The sequence below is a fragment of the Colobus angolensis genome, unplaced genomic scaffold, assembly GCF_000951035.1.
Source record: "Colobus angolensis palliatus isolate OR3802 unplaced genomic scaffold, Cang.pa_1.0 Scaffold471, whole genome shotgun sequence".
Lineage (NCBI taxonomy): Eukaryota > Metazoa > Chordata > Mammalia > Primates > Cercopithecidae > Colobus > Colobus angolensis.
In genome coordinates this window covers 684807-707468 of record NW_012118166.1, presented here as the reverse complement: position 1 = coordinate 707468, position 22662 = coordinate 684807, and the positions used below count along the sequence as shown (strand labels likewise).

Sequence of the window (22662 nt, the reverse complement as noted above, 5' to 3'; positions counted from 1 at the left end):
CCCAAATGCACCCTGAACACAGGAAAAAGGGCTCATTATCTTGTTATCTACCCTTTGCAGTTACCTACAGATGAGAGACCAACCAAAAGAGGGGATTCAGGGCTCCTGTGCACGAGGTGATGTATTGCTTGGCTGAAAAATATACTCATGCCTTTTAGTAATGATTTATTTTCTTTCTTTTTTTTTTTGAGATGGAGTCTTGCTCTGTCTCCCAGGCTGGAATGCAGTGGCATGATCTCGGCTCACTGCAACCTCTGCCTCCCAGGTTCAAGTGATTCTCCTACCTCAGCTTCCAGAGTAGCTGGGATTACAGGTGAACACCATGATACCCAGCTAATTTTTGTATTTTTAGTAGAGACAGGGTTTCACCATGTTGGCCAAGCTGATTTGAACTCCTGACCTCAGATGATCTGCCTGCCTAGGCCTCCCAAAGTGCTGAAATTACAGGTGTGAGCCACCGTGCCCGGCCTTAGTAATGATTTCTAAGCTTTCCATCACTGATATCTAACAAAGTTTAGCCCCTCACTTAATTTCCTATTATAATGGGGCCAAATCCAATGAACATGCCAAAATTACCATAAAGCACGTTTGAAACTGCCCCTTGGCCAATATGTAAAAATAGTTCCAAACATCTCCGCTGGACCAACGTGGTAAAATGTGTGTCTTCTGGGTACAGGTGCAAACCCTCTAATTCCTCCAGCTAAGTCCATGTGTTCTCTCTCATGTGCTGTACCTCCTCTAGGGTACAGTCCACAGCATGGAAGGAGAGAAAAGCTTCCCTGCCCACAGCTTCCCTACATTCCCTTCCAGCTCCTCGACTCTGGGTGGAACCATCTGCTGGAAACCCACCCTGCAGCACCTGGCCCGAGGACCTAGAGCTCATAAAGTCACTCTCTAAGTGCTGCCTGGGGAGGCCTGGTTGGAGGGAGGCCCTGTTCTGGGGTGAAGACGACAGGGGGCTGGGCTCTGCGGAATGCTACATTGTGTCACTATATATACACCTTGGTGTCCTAGCATGAAGAACAGCTCTGTCTTTCCAAATGGAACCATGTAACATTGCAAAAGATGCTGGCTGCAGCAGAAGGGCAATACTACCAATAACAGTTTCAAATGGTGTGGGCTTTCTTACTTGCTCACAGTGTACTTTCTCCTTAACCTAGCTGAATTCCTTTGACGAGAAAATGGGCCTAATAACTACATGATTACTTTAGAAGCTTAAACTACTCTCATTCCCTTTTCTCAGATAAGAAAAATACTGACAGAGCCCTTGCCTCTGGGGCTGGGCTTTGCCCACAGCACCACCTGCCACCTCGATGCTCAACAAGCTTGGGGATACAAACTTATTTTAATATTAACCCAATAAACAGAAATTAGAATGATAAACCTGCTGCCAAAATATTTACAGAGAGCACACCAAAGCCATAAAAGGATTTTGATTTTATCCATTCAGATAACACATTATAACTATACATTTTAAACAGCGTTGCATCTGTACTGGAAAATAGCAAGTACTCCCTCTACAGTTAAATGGACAGCAGTAGAAGAGCAAGGTGCCAGGACTGCCAAATTTTCCCTTTCATTATTCCATAAACATACCTTGTCCTCCAGTTGCGAACTTGGTCCCGTCAGGGTGAATATCAACTGAAAAAATTGGCTTGCCTGGAAACAAAGAAAAAAAAATACGACATCTAAATTGGCTTTTATTCATTGAAGAGTATCAAACTCAACAGATTCAGTTAAAGTCTAAACTGCTAGAAGATTCTCCAAACATTAGACTGCTGAAAGTCCAACTGTGGGAGGAAGCATTCCATCACTGAGAATGGCTGAGCCCATAGGATGCCTGGGCATTTGTCTGCCATCTTGCAGGGATGTGTGTTTGTAAAGGCTACGAGCTGTTCATGATTAAAGTTATGAGTCACAGGTACTTAGTGAAAAGGGCACACAGCTATAACTCCAGACATCTCCCTATTGTGCAGATCTGCACTTGACTGGCAGCCTGGACAGAAGGAGCACTATTTGTCTTTTCTGGCTGCAACCAAGGAGCATTTCTTCGCTTGTCATACTTCTGCTTCCAAACAGCCCTCTTTTGTTTGTGCTGTGAAGTTCACATACAGTCTGCCATCTCAGCATCTCCTCTGGCTGAACCTCCTTCACAGTTTGTATTCTATGTTAAATTAGCTGTTCAATTCCTCCAGGAGAAAGGACTGTGGCTATTAGTTCTGAGGCTTGCACTAGGATCCCATGAAGCTAGCTGGCTGGCTGGGTGGGTGGATCAGACTGGCAAAAGCACTGTAGGAGCTTGAAACCCAGCAGACCATAGAAGGGACTCACGCCTGGGGGGCATTTGTCCAGCTCCCTGCTTCTAGGACAAAGGTACAAGAGCTACAAGTAGTATGTCAGTTGCTGTTGAGTTCATCACATCTTCTCCCTCTGGCGTAGTACCCAGTGCATGGTAGCGCAGTAATATTTGTTCAGTGGCAAAGGAGATACATGACAATGAACTGAGTATCAGCAATTGCTGATATAGATGGGCTGCCGCCAAGAGTCTCTTAATTGAACATGTTCTGTCTCTGTCACCCAAGAGGAGGCAATGTGGACACAGTACCAGAGTCACCAGCCCTAGAATCATTCAGCAAGTACTGGGGTCAGGGGTGTGTGGAATTGAACATGTTCTGTCTCTGTCACCCAAGAGGAGGCAATGTGGACACAGTACCAGAGTCACCAGCCCTAGAATCACTCAGCAAGTACTGGGGTCAGGGGTGTGTGGGCAGGCAGTGGCTGCCTGAGAACTGTGAAGTCCTGCCAGGGCTCCCATGCAAGTGTTGAAAACTAAATGCTGATGCCCAAAAGGCACTGCCAGCATGGGACCCAGGCAGCACCCAGCTGTGGAGAGCCGTAGCCGTGCAGTCAAATCAAGCATGAACTTGAAAGAAAATACACTTTCCTTCTTACTGGTCATTATGTAGTACAGGTTGAGTATCCCTTATCTGAAACACCTGGGATCCGTTTTAACTAAAGGGAAATGACAGAAGCAATGTTGCTCCAGCTCCAGGTGTAGGCCTAAAGAGTCTAGCAGTTCAACTTTGGCTCTCTGGAGAAATCTAGTTACCATGTGCGAAGTCCAAGTACCCTGAGACCACCACGTTTTGAAGAGGCCCAAACTGGCCACATGTAGAGCATCAAAGAGCCCGGACAAGTGAGAATCAAGGCCACAGACACAGGCCTGGTGAGGTGTTCTATCCCCAAGCCATTCAAGCCATCCCAGCAGATTCCATACAGCCAAGATGAGCTGGACCTACTGAGTCCTGACAAGCTGCAGAATTATGAGCAAATAATAAAACTGTTATTGTTTTAAGCCAGCAAATTTAGGGGTTTGTCATATAAGAGATAACCCAAAATTCCAATTCATTTGCTTTTCTGCTTAAGCCAACTTTAGCTGGGCATTTGTCATTTTAACAAAAAATGTTCTGGCTGACAGCCTTGGTCTTGACAGGCAATCAGGGCGGAACATTCCCCTCCCCTTGGAGTGCTTTTCAGTTCCGTAAGTCTGTGAGACATTGCATGATATCAGTCCCCTCAAGAAGCACATCAGAAACCCTTACCTGCAAGGTAAGGTGCCCCCGACAACCCAAGAGCACACATAAGCTGAGCCAGGCTCAGCTGCACAGGTACCAATTAGAGCCTGTGCGCTTTAGATCATGCCCACTCACAGCATCGACTGTATGTTTTCTCACTCAGCCTCTGTTTGCAGATTTCTACTATGTGCCAGGCATTAAGCTAAGCAATGAGAAAGTAAAGATATATAATCATACAAACTCCCCTAGTAAGATGTCCGCTGATGGACACTTCACAAGTAAAGCCACCTGACTCATTCAGCCTCGGGCTTCCTGTAAATATAATAACTGAATTGGGTCCCAAAGGTTGAGTAAGAGTTAGCCAGAAGATCGGGTGAGGGAGAGGGATTTCAGGCTGAGGGAATGCACAGCATGGAATCAAGAAATAGGCTGACGTGCTGCTGCAGAGCAGAGTGCAGGTAGGGTATGAGAAAGAAAAGGAGACAGAGATGGCCAGGGCTCAGCAAGCATCAGTAAGGAGCTCAGACATTTCTCTAACGGTACTTTTAAGGCAGGGTCAAGGGTCCAAGGTCAGATTCACATTCAGGCTCCACAATAGCAGTGTGGAAAATGGGGGTGGGGCCTCAAGGCTCCAGAGGAAGGCAGGGATGGAGGCTGGCAACAGGTTTTGGTTTTAGCATTAAACATCATGGGCTGAATCTTCAGCCCTGCCACTTACCCAGCTGCAAAGTCTTGAGATTTTACTTTTTATTTTATTTTATTTTATTATTTTGAGATGGAGTCTCGCTCTGTTGCCTAGGCTGGGGCACAGTGGTGCGATCTTGGCTCACCTCAACCTCTGCCTCCCGGGTTCAAGCAATTCTCCTGCCTCAGCCTCCTGAGTAGCTAGGACTACAGTCGCACGCCACCACGTCTGGCTAATTTTTGTATTTTTGTATTTTGTATTTTTTTATTTTTAGTAGTTGTTGGTCAGGTTGGTTTTGAACTCCTGACCTCAGGTGATCCACCTGCCTCAGCCTCCCAAAGTGCTGGGATTACAGGCGTGAGCCACCACATCTGGCCACACCCATTTCTTAATCTGCAAAGATGTGGAGGACACATTCACCATTACAAGCACCTTCTGAGACAGATTAAGATGCTGTGTCACGTTACTTCTAAGATGCATCCATTTCACATGATGAGGACACACCTTGGTGGAAGGCGTGCCTGGTTTGTTGGCACCATGTTTCCTTTCTTAGTGCTGTGCAGTAAATTAGATGAAATATGGTAGGGGACCTACACAGACACCAGCGCAGTGCTGGCTCCCCACCTCCTTACAGCACTAGACCTTTCCATCCCAAGGAAGGCAGTCACTCACATTCCATCATTGGGAATGAACCTCTTCTTTTTTATTTTATTTTTTTTCGAGACAGAGTTTCACTGTGTCGTCCAGTCTAGAGTGCAGTGGTGCGATCTTGGCTCACTGCAAACTCAGCCTCCCGGGTTCACACCATTCTCCTGCCTCAGCCTCCCGAGTAGCTGGGACTACACGTGCCTGCCACCAAGCCCGGCTAATTTTTTGTATTTTTAGTAGAGAAGGGGTTTCACCGTGTTAGCCAGGATGGTCTCGATCTCCCGACTTCATGATCCACCCGCCTCGGCCTCTCAAAGTGCTGGGATTACAGGCGTGAGCCACCGCGCCGGGCCAGGAATGAACCTCTTCTAAAGGGGTCTTTGAGGTGGAGCTGAGGAAAGGGACCTTCTGGCCGAGCTAGTTAGAAAACTCTTCCTGCGGCACAGCACGATGACGACAAAGATGAGTTCCCAACTACCTCCAGTGTCTGGACTTTCTTTGTAATAGAGACAGAAAGGAAAGACAAATTAACACACCCTAGACTCTAGAGACACCAAGCAATCACCTATCCTTAGATCAACCCCAGATTAGAATGTTGTCCCTGCACACCTAATACAGAGCCAATATAGTCAGTCACTGTCTACTGTCTGGGGGTTTGCTGATTTGACAAGAGCAGCACGAATGCTTTCCATCTGGCAGGGAATAAAGAACACGTTAAGGAAGCTGGGATTATGACAGGGCATGCTTGGGTAGAATCGTACCCTCCTTCACACCAGGGGAAAGATTCCTAGAAGAGGACTAAACATGGGAACTTAAACTCTGAGCAGAGAGAGGTGGCCAGAGGCAAAGCAGAGAGGGCATAATGGAGAGCTGCTGGCTCTTCCCTCTCAGCAGACCTTCGGCTTGGCTCCAGAAAGTCTCTGGGCTTTTATGCTCTGATAGTTCATTGGGTAGAGCTGACTGGAACACATGTGCATATGTCCTTTTGGAATGAAACTTGGGAAAGTTGAGGCCTTTGCCCAGCGAATGTTGCTCCTGGGAACACTTTTCCTGCACTGCCCAGTAGAACTTGGTTTTAACCAATGTTGACAAATATAGAATTAAAAATAAAATGTTTGAAACATTTATTAAATGAAACAGTTACAAAACAATACTAAAATATAAGGTGGGGCTGGTCACGGTGGTTCACGCCTGTAATTCCAGCACTTTGGGAGGCTGAGGCAGGTAGATCACTTGAGGTCAGGAGTTTGAGACCAGCCTGGCCAACATGGCACACCACTGAACTCCAGCCTGGGTGACAGAGTAAGACTCTGTCTCAACAAAACAAATATATATATATAAGGTGGGTGCAAACAACACAAACTTACATATTTATTTATTTTGAGACAAATTCTCACTCTGTCACCCAGGCTGGAGAGCAGCGGCACCATCTCAGCTCACTGCAACCTCTGCCTCCCAAGTTCAAGCGATTCTCCTGCCTCAGCCTCCCAAGTAGCTGAGACTATAGGTGTGCGCCACCATGCCTAGCTAAAAAGTACCGGAATTACAGGCTTGAGCCACCCCGCCCAGCTGCAAACAACATAATCTTAAATGCAGAAAACTCTAAAGATTCCGCAGAAAAACTATTAGTGCTAATAAATGAATTCAGCAAAGTTGCAGATACAAAATCAACAAACAAAAGTCATCTGCATTTCTATACACCAACAATGAACAATCTGAAAGGGAAATTAAGAAAACAATTCAATTTACAACAGAATCAAAATGAATAAAATTTGTAGGAATAAACTTAGCCAAGGAGGCGAAAGACTTGTACACTGGAAACTATAAAAAACTGCTGAAGGAAATCAAAGACACAAATAAGTGAAAAAACAGTATGTATGTGCTCATGGACTAGAAGATTTAATAACTTTAAGATGTTAGGCTGGGAGCAGTGGCTCATGCCTGTAATCCCAGCACTTTGGGAGGCTGAGGTGGGCAGATCACATGACGGCAGGAGTTCAAGACCAGCCTGACCAACATGGAGAAACCCTATCTCTACTAAAAATACAAAAATTAGCCGGGCATGGTGGCACATGCTTGTAATCCCAGTGACTTGGGAGGCTGAAGCAGGAGAACTGCCTGAACCTGGGAGGTGGAGGTTGCAGTGAGCTGAGTTTGTGCCATTGCACTCCAGCCTGGGCAAAGAGCGAAACTCTGTCTCAAAAAAAAAAAAAGTCAAAACTCCTAAAAGTGATTTGTAGGTTTAATGCAATCCCTGTGAAAATCCCAATGGCACTTTCTGCAGAAATAAAAAAAAAAAATCCATCCCAAAATTCACGTGGAATCTTAAGGGACCCTGAACAGTCAAAAGAATCTTCAAAAAGTACAAAGTTGGGGATCTCACACTTCCTTCTTTCAAAACTTACTACAAAGCTACAGTAATCAGAACAGTGAAGTACAGGCATAGACAGACACCCAGAACAACAGAATACAGAGCCCAGAAATAAGCCCTTCTGTATAGGATCAAATGATTTTGACAAGGGCCAAGACCATTCAATGGGGAAAGAACAGTCTCCTTCACAAATGGTACTGTGAAAACTGCACATGCCAAAGAATGAAGTTGGATCCCTATCTCGTACCATATACAATTAACCCAAAATGGATCAAAGACCTGCATATATATCTTAGAAGGAAACACAGGGGAAAAGCTTCACAAGATTGGATTTGGCAGTAATATTTTTTCTTTTTTCTTTCTTTCTTTTGTTTTTTTGAGACAGCACCTCATTCTGTCACCTAGGTTGGAGTGCAATGGTATGATCTTGGCTTACTGCAGCCTCGACCTCCCAGGCTCAAGCAATCCTCCCACCTCAGTCCCCTGAGTAGCTGGGGACTGAGTGCACTACCACGCCTGGCTAATTTTTTTATTTCTTGTAGAGATGGGGTTTTACCATGTTGCCCAGACTGGTCTCAAACTCCTGAGCTCAAGCGATCTGCTACCTTGACGTCCCAAAGTGCTAGGATTACAGGCATGCACCACTGCATCTGACCATGGATTTGGCAATAATTTCTTAGATATGAGACCAAAGGCACAGGCAATAAAAGAAAAATAAACTGAACTTTATCAAAATTTAAAATTTTTGTGCATCAAAGGAAAATATCAACAGAATAAAAAGGCAACCCATAGAATTGGAGAAATATTTGCAAATTACATATCTGATAAGGGATTAATGTACAGAATATATAGAGAAATCCTAAAACTCAACAACAACAAAAACTTCTCAACAACATGACTCAAAATTGGGCAAATAACTTGAACAGGCATTTCTCCAAAGAAGATACATAAATGAGGCAGGGTGTGATGGCTCATGTCTGTAATCCCAGAACTTTGGGAAGCTGAGGCAGGTGGATCGGCTGAGGCGGGTGGACCACCTGAGGTAAGGAATTCAAGACCAGCTTGGCCAACATGGTGAAACCCTGTCTCTTCTAAAACTACAAAAATTTGCCGAGCGTGGTGGTGGGTGCCTGTAGTCCCAGCTACTCTGGAGGCTGAAGCAGGAGAATCGCTTGAACCCAGGGCGCAGGGGTTGCAGTGAGCTGAGATCGTGCCAATGCACTCCAGCCTGGGCAACAGTATGAGACTCTATCTCGGGGGAAAAAAAAAAAAAAAGATATACAAATGACCAACAAGCACATGAAAAGATGTCAACATCACTAATCAGTAGAAAAATGCAAGTCAAAACCCCAATTACGTATCACCTCACATCCATTCAGATGGCTACTAATGGCTGGGTGCGGTGGCTCATGCTTGTAATTTCAGCACTTTGGGGAGGCTAAGGTGGGCGGATCAAGAGGTCAAGAGATCAAGACCATCCTGGCCAACATGGTGAAAGCCCATCTCTACTAAAAATAAAAAATTAGCTGGGCATGGTGGTGTGTGCCTGTAGTCCCAGCTACTTGGGAGGCTGAGGCAGGAGAATCACTTGAACCTGGGAGGCGGAGGTTATAGTGAGCCAAGATCCCGCCACTGCACTCCAGTCTGACAACACAGTGAGACTCTGTCTCGAAAAAAAAAAAAAAAGATGGCTACTAACAAAAAACCTCAGGAAAGAAGTGTTGGTGAGGGTGTACAGAAATTGTAACCCTTGTTAAAAACATAATTACCATGTGATCTGGCAATTATACTTCTGGGTATATAACCAAAAGAAAGAAGGGTCTTGAAGAGCTATTTATACACCCATGTTCATAGCAGCACTATTCACTACAGTAAAGAAGTGGAAGCAACCCAAGTATCCCTTGACCAATGAATGGATGAACAAAATGTGGTATATCCATACAATGGAATATTATTTAGCCTTAAAAAGGAAAGTAGTTCTGATGCACACTACAATGTGGATGAACCTCAAAGACACTATGGTAAGTGAAAAAAGACAAATATTGTAGGATTCCACTTACATGAGCTATCTACGAATAGTCAAATTCATAGAAACACATAGTAGAATGGTGGTTGCCAGGGTCTGAGTTGAGGGGAAAATAGGGAGTTGTTGCTTAACTGGTATAAAGGTTTGCAAGATGAAAATGTTCCAGAGATTGGTTGCACAATAATGTGAATTGTGACAGTACTGAATTACATACTTAGAAATGATCAAGATAGTAAATTTTATATTGTGTGTATTTGACCACAATTTTTAAAATGCTAATAAAAACCAAACAAAACCAAAAATAAAAATAAATAAAATGGAGGAGTGTAGGAGGGAGGTGGGTGTAATTATAAAAATTGTAGGCGGGGTGCAGTGGCTCACGCCTGTAATCCCAACACTTTGGGAGGCTGAGGCAGGCAGATGATGAGGTCAGGAGATCAACACCATCCTGGCTAACATGGTGAAACCCTGTCTCTACTAAAAATACATAAAAGAATTAGCCGGGCATGGTGGTGGCAGGTGCCTGTAGCCCCAGCTACTCGGGAGGCTGAGGCAGGAGAATGGCATGAACCCGGGAGGCGGAGCTTGCAGTGAGCCAAGATCACGCCACTGCACTCTAGCCTGGGCAACAGAGCGAGACTCCGTCTCAAAAAAATAAAAAATATATAAAAATTGTTGGAACTGTTCAGCATCTCGACTGCAGTGGCAGATACATGAACCTGCACAGGTGACAAAATTGTATAGAATTAAACATACACATGTACAAATAAGTACAAATAAAACTGGGGAAATAAATTTAAAAAAATAGGTAGCATATGTCAATGTCAACTACAGTTTTGCAAAATGTTACCATTGGGAGAAACCGGGCAAAGGCCAGAAGTGCCTTCTCAGTATTTCATACAATTGGGTGTCAATCTATAATTATCTCGATAAGAAATAAACACACACACACACAAGGCCTGTTTTTAAAAAACGATATATACATGTGTGTACTAACATACAAGGCAGTAGAGGTAAATATCCAAACACCAGAGGTTAGGTCATAATAAAAATGATTCTTTTCATGTGCAGGTAACAATATGCACACTCTATAAGCAGCAATCCCTCTGGAGAAACTCATCACCGAAACACACTAATGTGACCTATATGCAAGTAACTCCTATGGCTGACTGCCTTCTAGACACCTCACCCTGATCTTCTCTATAATGGTCTGATCTCTCCACCAAACCTGCTTTACCCACTGTCTGCCCCAACACAGTTAAGGCCAGACCTTGAGAGGAGAGGCCAACAATCCTTGCACAATGGCCAACCCACCCCCACAACTTTTCTGACCTCATCTCCTACTAACCCCCACCATCACTGGTCCTACTCTTTTCTTGGACTGTACCAGGTGCACTCCTATCTTGGGCCTTGTACTGACTCTTCCTTGCCTCCTTCAGGTCTTTGCTCAATGTCACCCTCACACTGAGGTCTACCCTAACAACTCTGATTTAAAGGATTACTTCCCCAACATGGCACAACAAATCCCCTTAGTCCTGATCTATTTGTTTCCTCGAGAATTTCTTACATACTAATTTCCTTTATTGTATCTGTCTACTCTGCCCACTAGAATGTAAACTCCAGTAAGTAGATCAGCTCTTTTGTCTGTTTTATTCACTAATTCATCCTCAGGACCCAGAGCTGTGGCTTGGCACATAACAGGCACAACAATAAATACTTGTTGCTGTTGAATGGCTAGAGAAAGCTCATGACAGAAGCACTGCATTCAAACACACCTTCAGTATCACCTGTGTAACAATCTTTGGAAGGCAGGCTCCTGATCTCCTGCTGTAGGGACTCAGATTTCACCAACCGCCTGCAGGTGGGAAGCACACCCTTGGCTGGTTCACAGAGTCATCCGCTGCTGTTATCTCTACCACTTTCGACCACAAAAATTTATCCCCATCTTCTTTAGTAAGCACAACACAAAGACATCTCATAGGTGTCAGATGCCTAAGAGATTGAAAACAGCACAGGAAGGAAGCTGTTGCACCATACAACCACTGTGTGTGTGTGTGTGTGTGTGTGTGTGTGTGTGCGCACGCCACAAACTAAAGTGGAAAAATGTCACAGGTATATCATGTAGGAGACCTTAATCACTTCTCCTGAAGCATCTGCCAACATATGATCAACAAAGTTTTGAGACTGGGCACAGTGGCTCACTCCTGTAATCCCAGCACTTTGGGAGCCCAAGGCAGGCAGATCACTTGCTCTGAGGAATTTGAGAGAATCTGTAGAGATGGTGAACCCCCCGTAGATGGGGTTCAGATCTACAAATTCAAAACAAAACACAAAAATTACCCAGGAGTGGTGGTGCAAGCCTGTAGTCCCAGCTACTCAGGAGGTTGAGGCGGGAGGATCTATTTAGCCCAGGAGGTTGAGGCTGCAGTGAGCTGTGATCACGTCACTGCACTCCAGCCTGGGCAACAAAAAGAAATGATCTCAAAAAAAAAGAAAAAGAAAAAAAAAGTTTTGGTAAAAGGCATTTCTGTTTATTTATACTTCTTTCCCCTCTCATTTTGCGGAACAGAGGTATTCCCTAAAAACTATCTGCACAGGAGAAATACTTGAGCCCATGAGCTCAAGGCTGCCATGAACTAAAGTCATGCCACTGCACTCCATCCTGAGCCCTTGTCTCTTAAAAAAAAGTTATCTGCAAGGGTACAATGTACATCACTCAAGTGATGGTTGCACTAAAAGCCCAGACTTCACCACTAAGCAACAAATCCATGTAACAAAATTGCACTTATATCCCTTAAATTTAACAACAAAAAGTTATCTGCAAAATGTACTCCTATAAATCTAGTCCCTTCCACCTACTTCCATTAGAAAATTAAAAGCTACATTTCCACAGGGGGAAAAATCTGCCAGCTTAACAACAACCACAGTTAAGAAGACAACAAACCTACAATACTATTTAAGTGAAAAATGCACAGCAGGCTGGGCGCAGTGGCTCACGCCTGTAATCCCAGCACTTTGGGAGGCCAAGGCAGGTGGATCACCTGAGGTCAGGAGTTCAAGACCAGCCTGGCCAACATGGTGAAACCCTGTCTCTACTAAAAATACAAAAAATTAGTTGGGCATGGTGGCTCGTGCCTGTAATCCCAGCTAATCGGAAGGCTGAGGCAGGAGAATTGTTCAAACCCTGGAGGCAGAGATTGCAGTGAGCCGAGGTCGCACCATTGCACTCCAGCCTGGGCAACGAGAGCAAAACTCCGTCTCAATTAAAAAAAAAAAAAAAAAAAAAAAAAAAGCACAGCAACATTTTAGCTATGCCAGTTATCTGTACAATGCAAGGTCTGTAAGGGAGGCCATACACCAAAGACACTGGATTTGCTACGGTGACTGATGGGGATTTGGCTAAAGTCTTAAAAAAAATTCAGACACTTGTATAATGTGCATACACTAAATGTGTCTTCTAAAATCAAAAAATCACCCAGTTGTTTTTTTCCAAATGGTCTGAAAGACCACATTAAAAGTTTTAACAATGTGTTTTCCTCTGTGCATTTTCTAATTTTTCCTAACTTCTTTCACAGTCATACTGAGCTCAGTAGGCAGCAACTCTGCCCTTAGACTGGAACTCATCCTTCTGTTCTCTCTTATCTCTTTTGTGTATGTGTGCGTGTGTGTATGAGATGGAGTCTTGCGGCGATGTGACCTCGGCTCACTGCAACCTCCCGCTCCGGGTTTCAAGCAATTCTCCTGCCTCAGCCTCCCAAGTTGCTGGGACTACAGGTACACACCACCACACTTGGCTAAGTTTTGTATTTTCAGTAGAGACGGGTTTTTGCCATGTTGGCCAGACTGGTCTCGAACTCCTGACCTCAAGTGACCTGCCTGCCTCAGCCTCTCTAAGTACTGGAATTACAGGTGTGAGTCACCGTGCCTGGCCTGTTCTGTCTTATCTCATACCCCATATTTGACACTACCTTCCCAACATACCTATAACTCAAACTTTCTGGAGAGAGGCAAATGTTCCTTATCTTTATCAGGGAACAGGTTACAAAGTACATTAATTTGTCAAAATTCAACACATTATACATTTAAGGTCTGGACATTTTATTATGTAAATTATACCTGAAAAGAATGTGTTTTATATATATATAATAATACACATAAAATATATAATATATAAAAATACATAATATATAAAACACACATATAAACACATATATACATGTAATGTATTACATACACATACACACACACAGAGTCTCCCCCACCAGCTCCAACCATTTCTCTCCATCACAGCCATCACCAACCTGATCCAGACCATCTCTTGCTTGGATTACTACCAGTAGTTAGCGTTAAAACTGGTCTCCTGGCTCCTCTCTCCCCCGGTCCCCGACAACGAATCTAGTCTTCATGTAGCAGTCAGAAAGATCTCTAAAACCCACGTCAGATCACAGTCGTCCTCTACTCCCCTTGCAGGGAGAATCAAGGCCTTCTAGTAGCCTACTAGGCTCTCCCAGTCAGTCTGGTATTCTTTCTCTGGCCTCCTCTCTCACAGCTGTTGCCTTGCTCCAACCACAATGACATCCGTGTTACTGCTCAAACCCTCCAGGTAAGTTCCAGCTTTTCTTTCTGCCTGGAATGGTCTTCCCTAAGATGGCACCTTCCTCATCTCCATCAGGCCTGCAGTGAATGCTGTGGTATCATGCCCAGGTCCCTACCCTCCAGGGACTAAAGCACATTCCCATAGCTATCTGTGGAGTGTTGGCAGCCCCCAACAGCTCCCTGCAGAGTCTTTCTCCAGGTCAGACCTGCCCTCAGTGGAAGAACTCCTTTGGCAGGGTCAGGTATCCTTCCCAAAACAGCCTATATCCAGGCTGTGGACACAGGAGTAAAGGGCCTGGGTCCCCCATCCCAATCCAGGACAACTCTAAAGGGCTTCCCCAGCGCCAGAACTCCCAGCAGGGCTGGCTGTGGCTTTCTCTGTGCTTACATCACAGCTTGCCTTCTCCCTCTGTCTGGTCCTGCTTCCCACCCTCCTTCATTGGTGTGGATCCCAAGAGCCCTCCCCAGCAATCCTGCATGCAAAAATCTCCAGCTCAGAATTTGACTCGTGCAACAAGGTCCTTGCTCAAATGCTACCTTTTCACTCAGGCTTTGCCAAAGCATCCCATTTAAACCTGTCTATCCCCGGCCTCTGCCTCATCATTCCTCATCTCTAAGTCTGCTGTTTCTCCAATTCACAGGATCTTGTTTGTGATTCCGCTGTGTCTTACCAGGAAGCTCCCCTCCCACATCTCTTTTCCACTTACACAGGAAACCCCCAGCAGATCCCATCTCAGTCTCACTGGCCAGGATGTATAACAGGCTGCTCCTCAAGAGCCTGGCATGTTGCTTGGTTCACTGCTGTTTTAAGAGCTGAAAACACACACACACACACACACACGCACACACGCACACACACACATGCACACATGCACATACATTTTCAGTTCTTAAAACAGTAGTGAATTTATCAAGTGTCTTTTCTATGTGAGACCTTCTGTTAGAGAATGAAGCAGACCTGGAGTTTGCTCCAATGTAGGTCTATCCCTGGACCTGTCCCTTCTGTCTGGTCATCACCACAACGGCTTTTGCCAGGGTAGCCTCCCAGGGAATTGGCCTACCCCAGGTTTTTTAATGCATCGAGGCAGATAATGCTTTGAGGAGCAAAAAATGTTAATCTAAATAGGTTTTCTTCTTGCCAGGAGTGTTTTAAAACCATTTGCTATCTGTTTCATCCACTTCCTTTCCTAAAATGGAAAGCTCCAGAAGACAGAATCATGTAAATGAACTCCTTGGGTAAGGCTTGGGCAGAGTGTTTCCCAGGAGATTCCACCAGAAAGAGCCAGTCAGGATGAACAAGAAGTTTATGTGCAGTACATCAACTCTACCAGCCAAGCACAACAGACACTGTTAGCTGCCCATCCATCAGCCACTTTCCATCACCAACTTCCAGCACTCGGCACTCCTTCAACATTTACTGAGTGACTACTATGGTGTGTACCAAGTACCATTCCTGGCCCTGGGAAAAGAGCATGAGCAAAGACAAAGTCTGTCTTCCAGGAGCGTATGTTCCCCCGGGGAGGTATCTAATACAACTCCATTTTTATTCAGATATCCACTATGTCCCTTATGTAAGCCAGTAGGCAACGATGACTGATACAAGAGAGGGCACGTGACCTAGTTGGACCAATCAGGCCAATGGGGAAGACCCAAAGTCCAAGGCTGGGGCACAGACCTCTCCCTTCGGCTTCTCACTGAAAACATTCTCGATACCCCACAACCAGAGAACTCTTGAAAACCAAATGCCAGAGAAGGCTCATCAAGCACACTTCAGGAGAAACCTACCAGGTTAGAAGCCCCAAGGCACTCAGAATGGCTACAGAAGCAGTCAGAGGACAAGCTCCAGGGACCAGACTCCTGGTCCCATGTTGTACCACGTGGTTTCTGAAAGCTGTCCTTCTGAGGAGGAAATGGGCTTGAAGTTCTCCAGGACAGAGTGGCCAGCCTCAGCACAAAGGCCAGTGCTTAGCAAATTAGAAAGAGTAAGTCTGGGCTTGGGCTGGAGTCTAAGTGTGACTCTCAACACATCTCCATCACTTCTAGAGGAATCTTGGGGGTGGGGGGTCACCTCATCTCAGCCTCTTTCCATCTGCAAACTGTACTGCTGCAAGTCACAGAGAATTTCAAGGGTAATCCTCTATCATATATAACAAGTCCTGAGATAGGTCAGCTTCAGGGTGCATTAATTTAGCAACTTAAAGAGACATGTCCCTCTGTCTTCCTCTCCTGTAATCAGTGTTGGCCCCATCCTCATGGTCAAAAGCTGGCTTTTACACACAGACCTAGTAAAGTCCAGCAGAAGAGACTGGCCTTTCAAGCATCTCCTCTTATCTAATTCCCTAGGGGGTTCCAGCAGACATCCCCTCCTAGTCTCAAGGGCCGAAATGGCATTACACAGCTGTTCCTCAACAAATCTTTGGCACTTACCCACACACCAGATTAGGGCTATCAGCAGCTTGGCCTGCAGAAGGTAGACCAAAAAAATCGGGGTTCTGCTAACAAGGAACAAGGCAGGCAACCCTACAATATTTGCAACACTCCTTTTGTGCTATTTGACAATATGCACACTGTTCACAATCCCACTCTCTTCCAGGTGTTGTTGCTGACTCTGGCAGGATGATAAAATGTGCTTTGCATAAATTTTTGGTCCCCAGGGCCCATTCCATACCTCTGGTTCATGTGCTAGATACCTCTGCAGTCCCTAGGCAAACACCCCGGATGAACAGAACATGCTGGCAACCTCTGGGGAAAGGGAGGGGTCAAATCAGACACAGAGCATCCTCTTCCTGGTCACCAGCGGGACCCAAGATCAGCACAGCGGCAGCAGGTCTCCTACTTGGCTTCAGTGGTCAAGGTCAGATCCTTCCCAGAAGTCCCTCCCAGCTGTGTAACTATGATTCTGCTCATGAAATGAAAATAGCTTTTCAACCACTTCTTAGAGTAAAACAAATGTTTAAGAAAACCCCATTTTCTAGCCTTCATCCATACTCTTTCTCCAGCGTATTAAAGAAAAAAATTCAGAGAGTGGCTGGGCGCGGTGGCTCACACCTGTAATATTAGTACTTTGGGAGGCCAAGGCAGGTGGATCACCTGAGGTCAGGAGTTCGAGACCAGCCAGACCAACATGGCAAAAATATGTATTAAAAATACAAAAATACTAAATACCAAACACTAAAAATACAAAAATTAGCCAGGCGTGGTGGCATGTGCCTGTAATCCCAGCTACTCGGGAGGCTGAGATAGGAGAATCACTTGAACCCAGGAGGCAGAAGTTGCAGTGAGCTGAGATCATGCCACTGCACTCCAGCCTGGGTGACAGAGCTAGACTCTGTCTCAAAATAAATAAATAAAATAAATAAATAAACTCAGAGTGGCCCAAATCTACAGTCACCTGCCTATATGGCCAAGCCCCATTAATTCTACCTTTACCCTGTCTTTAGTGCCTCTCTATTTCTCACCTCCATCACCTGTGACCTCCCTGTCTCCCTGAGCATCTCACCAAGGCTGGAAACTCCTAACTCCTCCAGGGCCTTCCTAAGACACAGGCTGGGTGTTTTATCCAGCTTCCTCAGAAGCCTCAATGCTCTCCTCCCCCAACCCCAAGAAGGAAGTTCAAGCTGCTGGCAAGGTTCTGCCTCCCAGCCCCATTCCCCCTCTTGCCCTGTTTAGCCTCCCTCCTAACATGTTCTATGTCTTTTCCTAAATGCTTTCACCCTCTGGGCCTTTTCTCCTGATGGTCTCATGTGCTGTAGCACCTTCTCTGCCATCACAATTCTAGTCACGTCAAGGTTCAGTCCAAGGACACATCCACAAACCCGACTCTGCTGGAGGAATGCCCTTCTTCCTTGGGCTATCATGCTTATTCCTCTAGCTCCTGTTTCCCCTGCCCTGCATTCTAGAATATGGTTTGTATGTCAGTCTCTCTCATCTATCTTCCACACAGCTTTCCATTCAGAGAGAGCCTTATTTACCCCTGGACCCCACAGAACTCTTACCTTCTAGGTTCAATGTTTGTTGCATAAATTAGTGAAAAATCCACAGCAAAATCTCACCCAGTTTTCTTCTGACTCTTCAGATGTACTCTGGTTATTTTCCTAAATCAACCTACTGTCTTCAGGCATAAGTCAGGAGAGAAACTGCTGAGAGAATCTGCATTTTCTGAGCTATCATATGGAGCAGGTGAGGTAAGAATTATTGACTTCATGAACAGATTAGGAAAAGAGATAGAAAAACTTTTTGTCACATATCTAGTAAGCAGCAGGGCACAGAGACTCCAGAGTAGGATATCTGATTCCAAAAACAGAAGACAAAATTCTTGTCCTCAAGAAACTTACAGTTTAGTCGGAACTATAAGACAAATACACCAAAGGGCAAATAACTTATTCAGAACGGGGTTTCTCACCCTTAGCACTACTGATATTTGGGGCTAGATAATTCTCCATGTGTGGGCTGTCCTGCATGCTATAGGATGTTTAACAGTAGATTTCTCCTCTACCCACTTGATACCAGCAACACTTACCCTGCTCAACCCTGTTGTGACAACCATAAATGTCTCTAGACATTGCCTTGTAGAATCACTGATTTAGAGCAACTGCCAAGTTTATCTCTCAACCACTGCAATCATATAATCTCACCATTAGGATCCTTTCCCTGACAATTATCAGACATAGGTCTGCAGTGCCCTCCGGCAGCAGGTTGGATCTTACCCACCCACTCCTGACTTTATCATTATACGATTCTGCCTACATTTTCCCTTCAAGCTGAATTATTTAATTTTCATGCTGAGGTCTCAGTAGGACAGCTTCAAATCCTTTTCAGAATGACACAAGGTAGGGGTAAAAATAATCCAGTCGCAGGACAGGAGAAAACACACACCATAAGGTCATGTGATTACTGGGAAATTATCCTATTCTTGAAAATTTCCCAAATCCCTTTTCATAACACTGCCATCAAAGTGTGTACCAGAGGCCAAAGGTGGACAAGAGCTCTTTCAGTCCTGGACTTCTTGGTTAGAACGGGCTTCACCAAAGAGCTGAGCATGAGAGCTGTCTCCCCAAGCATGAGAATTCCAGAAAAAACTCAGGAGCAAAGGCCCAGAGTTGGGAAGAGTCATGAATCTCAGTGAGATTTTCTAAACATACAAACTCCATATTTCTACAAGCTTTAAAACCAGAAACCTAGTTGTTTTCACTTTCTGACCTTAATCTAACTTAGAAATGAAGCTTATTTCGGTCAATTCTAAAATAAAATATATAGAGAATACTATATCCAAGAACACAAAGTAAAATGTGTATGTATGAACAATACCTGACACACATAACTTCTATATAAATGATAGCTATTATTATATATCTCAATTTAACAATCTTTTGTATTTGGTCACAGGATAAAATGGAAGAGATAAGTTTTATTTTACCAAGGCCCAGAAGTAGAGTTATAAGTCCAAAAATTTATAGCTAGTAAATGATGCAGTTTTGAACCCAGTCTGATTCCACATTCAAGGCTCATTTCACTGCAATGTGACAACTTCAAGATTAACTTATTGTGCTTCTCAACTGGGGGTGATTTTGGCTACCAATGGACATTGGCAATGACTGGAGATATTTTTGGTTGATACAATTAGGTGGTGGTTGTGAAGTGCTACTGGCACCTGGTGAGTAGAGGCCAAGGATACTAGAAACATTCCATAACATAGATGACAATCACACAGTCTTATGGCCCAAAATGTCAACCTGTTGAAGTTGGGAAACCCTCCCTTAGAGGTTTCTCTATTATCAGCCAAGAAAATGAAGACCATAGCACACCTACACTTCAACAAATACTTCTTTCCCTGTTATAGCTGCCCTCTCTACTTTGAATGGATTCCCTGCCACACTAGAGAAAAATGTTGAGCTCTCTGCTACTTTCCCCTTTAGACTCTCGAAAAACAGAAAAACTATGTTCATGCTGGGTGCAGTGGCTCACGCCTATAGTCCCAGCTACTCAGGATGCTGAGGCAGGAAGATCCCTTGAATCCAGGCATTTGAGTCTGGGCAACATTGTAAGATCCCATTTCTATTAAAAAAAAAGTTATGTTCGTGCTTCACGAGATAGGAGACATGAATACAGAACGAGGTAGCCAGAAAGTGCAATGATGTGCTTTCTAAAAGCAAGCACAATTTTATTGGCCACTACCCACCCCTTAGGCTTTTGGCTGAGCAGCCCCTGCTCCCAGCAGCCACCAATACTCCTATAGTCTTTAAAGGCCTGCTCAGCAGTGATTCAGACCAGCATCATTTCTTCCAGGGCAGTGGTAATTTACCTCTGACAGTCCTTCTGAACAGTCCATGAAATTTTAAAAGAAAGGAAATTTGACAAAGAACAAGTTTAAAAGAAGTTAAATCCCATCCTGCCAGAGTCACCATATCTTTTTTTTTCCTTTGAGATGGAGTCTCGCTCTGCCAGGCTGGAGTGCAGTGGCGCAATCTTGGCTCACTGCAATCTCTACCTCTCGGGTTCAAGCAATTCTCCTGCCTCAGCCTCCCGAGTAGCTGGGACTACAGGTGCGCACCACCACACTCAGCTAATTTTCGTATTTTTAGTAGAGATGGGGTTTCACCATGTTGGCCAGGGTGGTCTCAATCTCTTGACCTCTTGATCCGCCCACCTCAGCTTCCCAAAGTGCTGGGATTACAGGTGTGAGCCACCATGCCCAACCTCTTTTTATTATTACTTATTATCTCAGATTTCTAAACTACTTTACAGTTTGGGGAGCGTTTTTGTATCTACGCTCCCAACTGAGTATCACGAGCATACTGTGAAGTGGTTAGAACAGATATTATCATGCTCTGTTCTAGGGCTGTAGAGAGGCCCTCAGCAACAAGGGCCACTGTTGTGCTTGCTCCGCCAGGTGATGCACTTGGCTGCTGATCTGAGTGCAGTCTCTTATTCATTTGTACCTAGTTCATCACTTAAGCATGTTGACTTACTTATGTTTACATAGAATAAAACTTTTGGCCTACAAAGGAGCTTATCAAAAAGGAACAAGTTACATGACAGTAGAGGAGAGGCTGGAGAAGGGTAGGCTATTCACACAAACTGATTTAGGTAAAGCATTTTAAAATAAAAATTCCATCAGACCTTCATACAGTAAACTAGTTCATAATAACATTTTTCCTTTCCTAATCACAAGCATCATAATTCATAATTACAACATTTGTCCAGTTCTCCAGGGAAAGATCTGCACAGTACACATCAGGAAACGCTCTTGGAGATCAAGAGGAGAAATGAAACTGAAACTCAAGACTTCTGCTTTCATGCACTGTAAACCTAACTTCATCTTGATAAATTATGAAAATCTCACCTTTCTGACCTGTTTTAGCCAATATTTATCACATACCAATCATGTGGAAGAGGTTGCTCAATGCAGCAGGGCATACAGAAGGGATTGAGGCAGTCCCTACCCTGGGGGCATATGGAAAGTACCCCCAACACCTTCCATGCAAGGCAAAACACACAGACAGTGATACAGCACATCTACTGGGGTAACTCAGGATGAACCGTTTCAAAAGAAACATGTGACCTCACCCAGTCCCTGAAAAATGGGAAAGACATCACATAAGATGGAAAGGGAGAGAGGTGGCAGGAGAACACAGACATTATCAGTTCAGTTTAGTTGTGGTAGTAGAGAGCATTCCGGGACCAAATTCAAAACGAAAAAGTCACATGTTAAAGTATCTATTCTTCTGGCTCTTAAAGAAAACGGTAGCACCCTCCAGTCGCATTGCAAAGTAGAAATGAGGAACAAGACAGCATCAGGGTGACCTGATCAGGGTGACTCTTGCCTGTCAAGAGTCAGAGACAGGCCAGGATCAGGCCCTGGGCTGCAGGAGTCTCCCTAGGTTGATTTCTGTGCTACAGTGCTGTCAGCAGAGTGGGGTGGGGGAGGGGGTGCGCTTTTTTTCATCTCCCTGGGGAGCAAACACCAACTCTTGCAGCAGTTCTGCCAACAAGGCAGAACTATGACGAAACTGATTACCACTAGCCTCTCTGTATCAGGGTCAAGATATGGGGCGGATGAGTCTGTTCCCCAAGGGTATGCTTAGAGGCCACTGCCACAGAGCTAAGGAAGCCCCTCTCCTAGAACACACCTGTGCCCAACCCTAGTTCACCCTGATGTCCCAGCTCAGCATTAATCGTGGATCCTTCGGCGGGGACCCTGGTCCCCCAAGCCCTCCTATTCAGGGACGACAATTCCCCAACTGGGGGCACTGTCACCAGATCCAGAGGGACAGTAACAGTCCCTCTTGCAGATTTCAGATCTTCACCCTGCCATTGAAAGGCCACAAGGGGGATTTCGTCCCGGTTTCACCTTCAGGACTATCTGAGTACTTCCCGGGCGATGCAGACCACTGGAAGGCACTGGCCGGCACCAAGGCCCGCTCCGGGGAGCCAGGCCGCGGCCCCTCCAAGGATCACAGGTGGGCAGCGGAAGACTCAGAGCAAGAGCCAGGGGCGAAGATGGCCTTCGCTGCGGTCAACCCGGAGCACGTGCTGGGGCCCACCAGCCTCCCCGCGCTGAGGACAAAGTCCGCTCCCGCCGGCTTTTTGGCTTGGGCACCGGGTACCCGGCGTCAGGGGCGAGGCAGGCAGGACTTGCGCGCGCCCCAACTCGACACCAGACCCCGACCCGACTGCGGGCTCGGCCTCCCGCGACCCCTGCGCGCACTCACCATTGTGGTTGACCCAGGTCGGCTTCAGGAGCTTCATTGTTCGGCCGCCG

The 22662-nt window shown here is 45.3% G+C and overlaps 2 protein-coding genes across 2 annotated transcripts in view; one reads left to right on the top strand and one right to left on the bottom strand.

Moving 5' to 3' along the window:
* The window catches only part of LOC105523728 (protein HIRA), a 102402-nt gene extending 79740 nt beyond the window's left edge, over window positions 1-22662 (bottom strand). Inside the window, exons 1-2 of the mRNA XM_011958685.1 lie at window positions 22613-22662; window positions 1597-1659 (exon numbers count right to left, since the gene is read on the bottom strand). Of these exons, the coding sequence (XP_011814075.1) occupies window positions 1597-1659; window positions 22613-22649 (100 nt within the window). The 5' untranslated portion in view covers window positions 22650-22662. The remainder of the gene's footprint in view (window positions 1-1596; window positions 1660-22612) is intronic.
* MRPL40 (mitochondrial ribosomal protein L40) overlaps window positions 182-22662 on the top strand; it is a 27120-nt gene continuing 4639 nt past the window's right edge. The window contains exon 1 of the mRNA XM_011958686.1: window positions 182-265. The gene's annotated coding sequence lies outside the window, so the exon portion shown is untranslated. The remainder of the gene's footprint in view (window positions 266-22662) is intronic.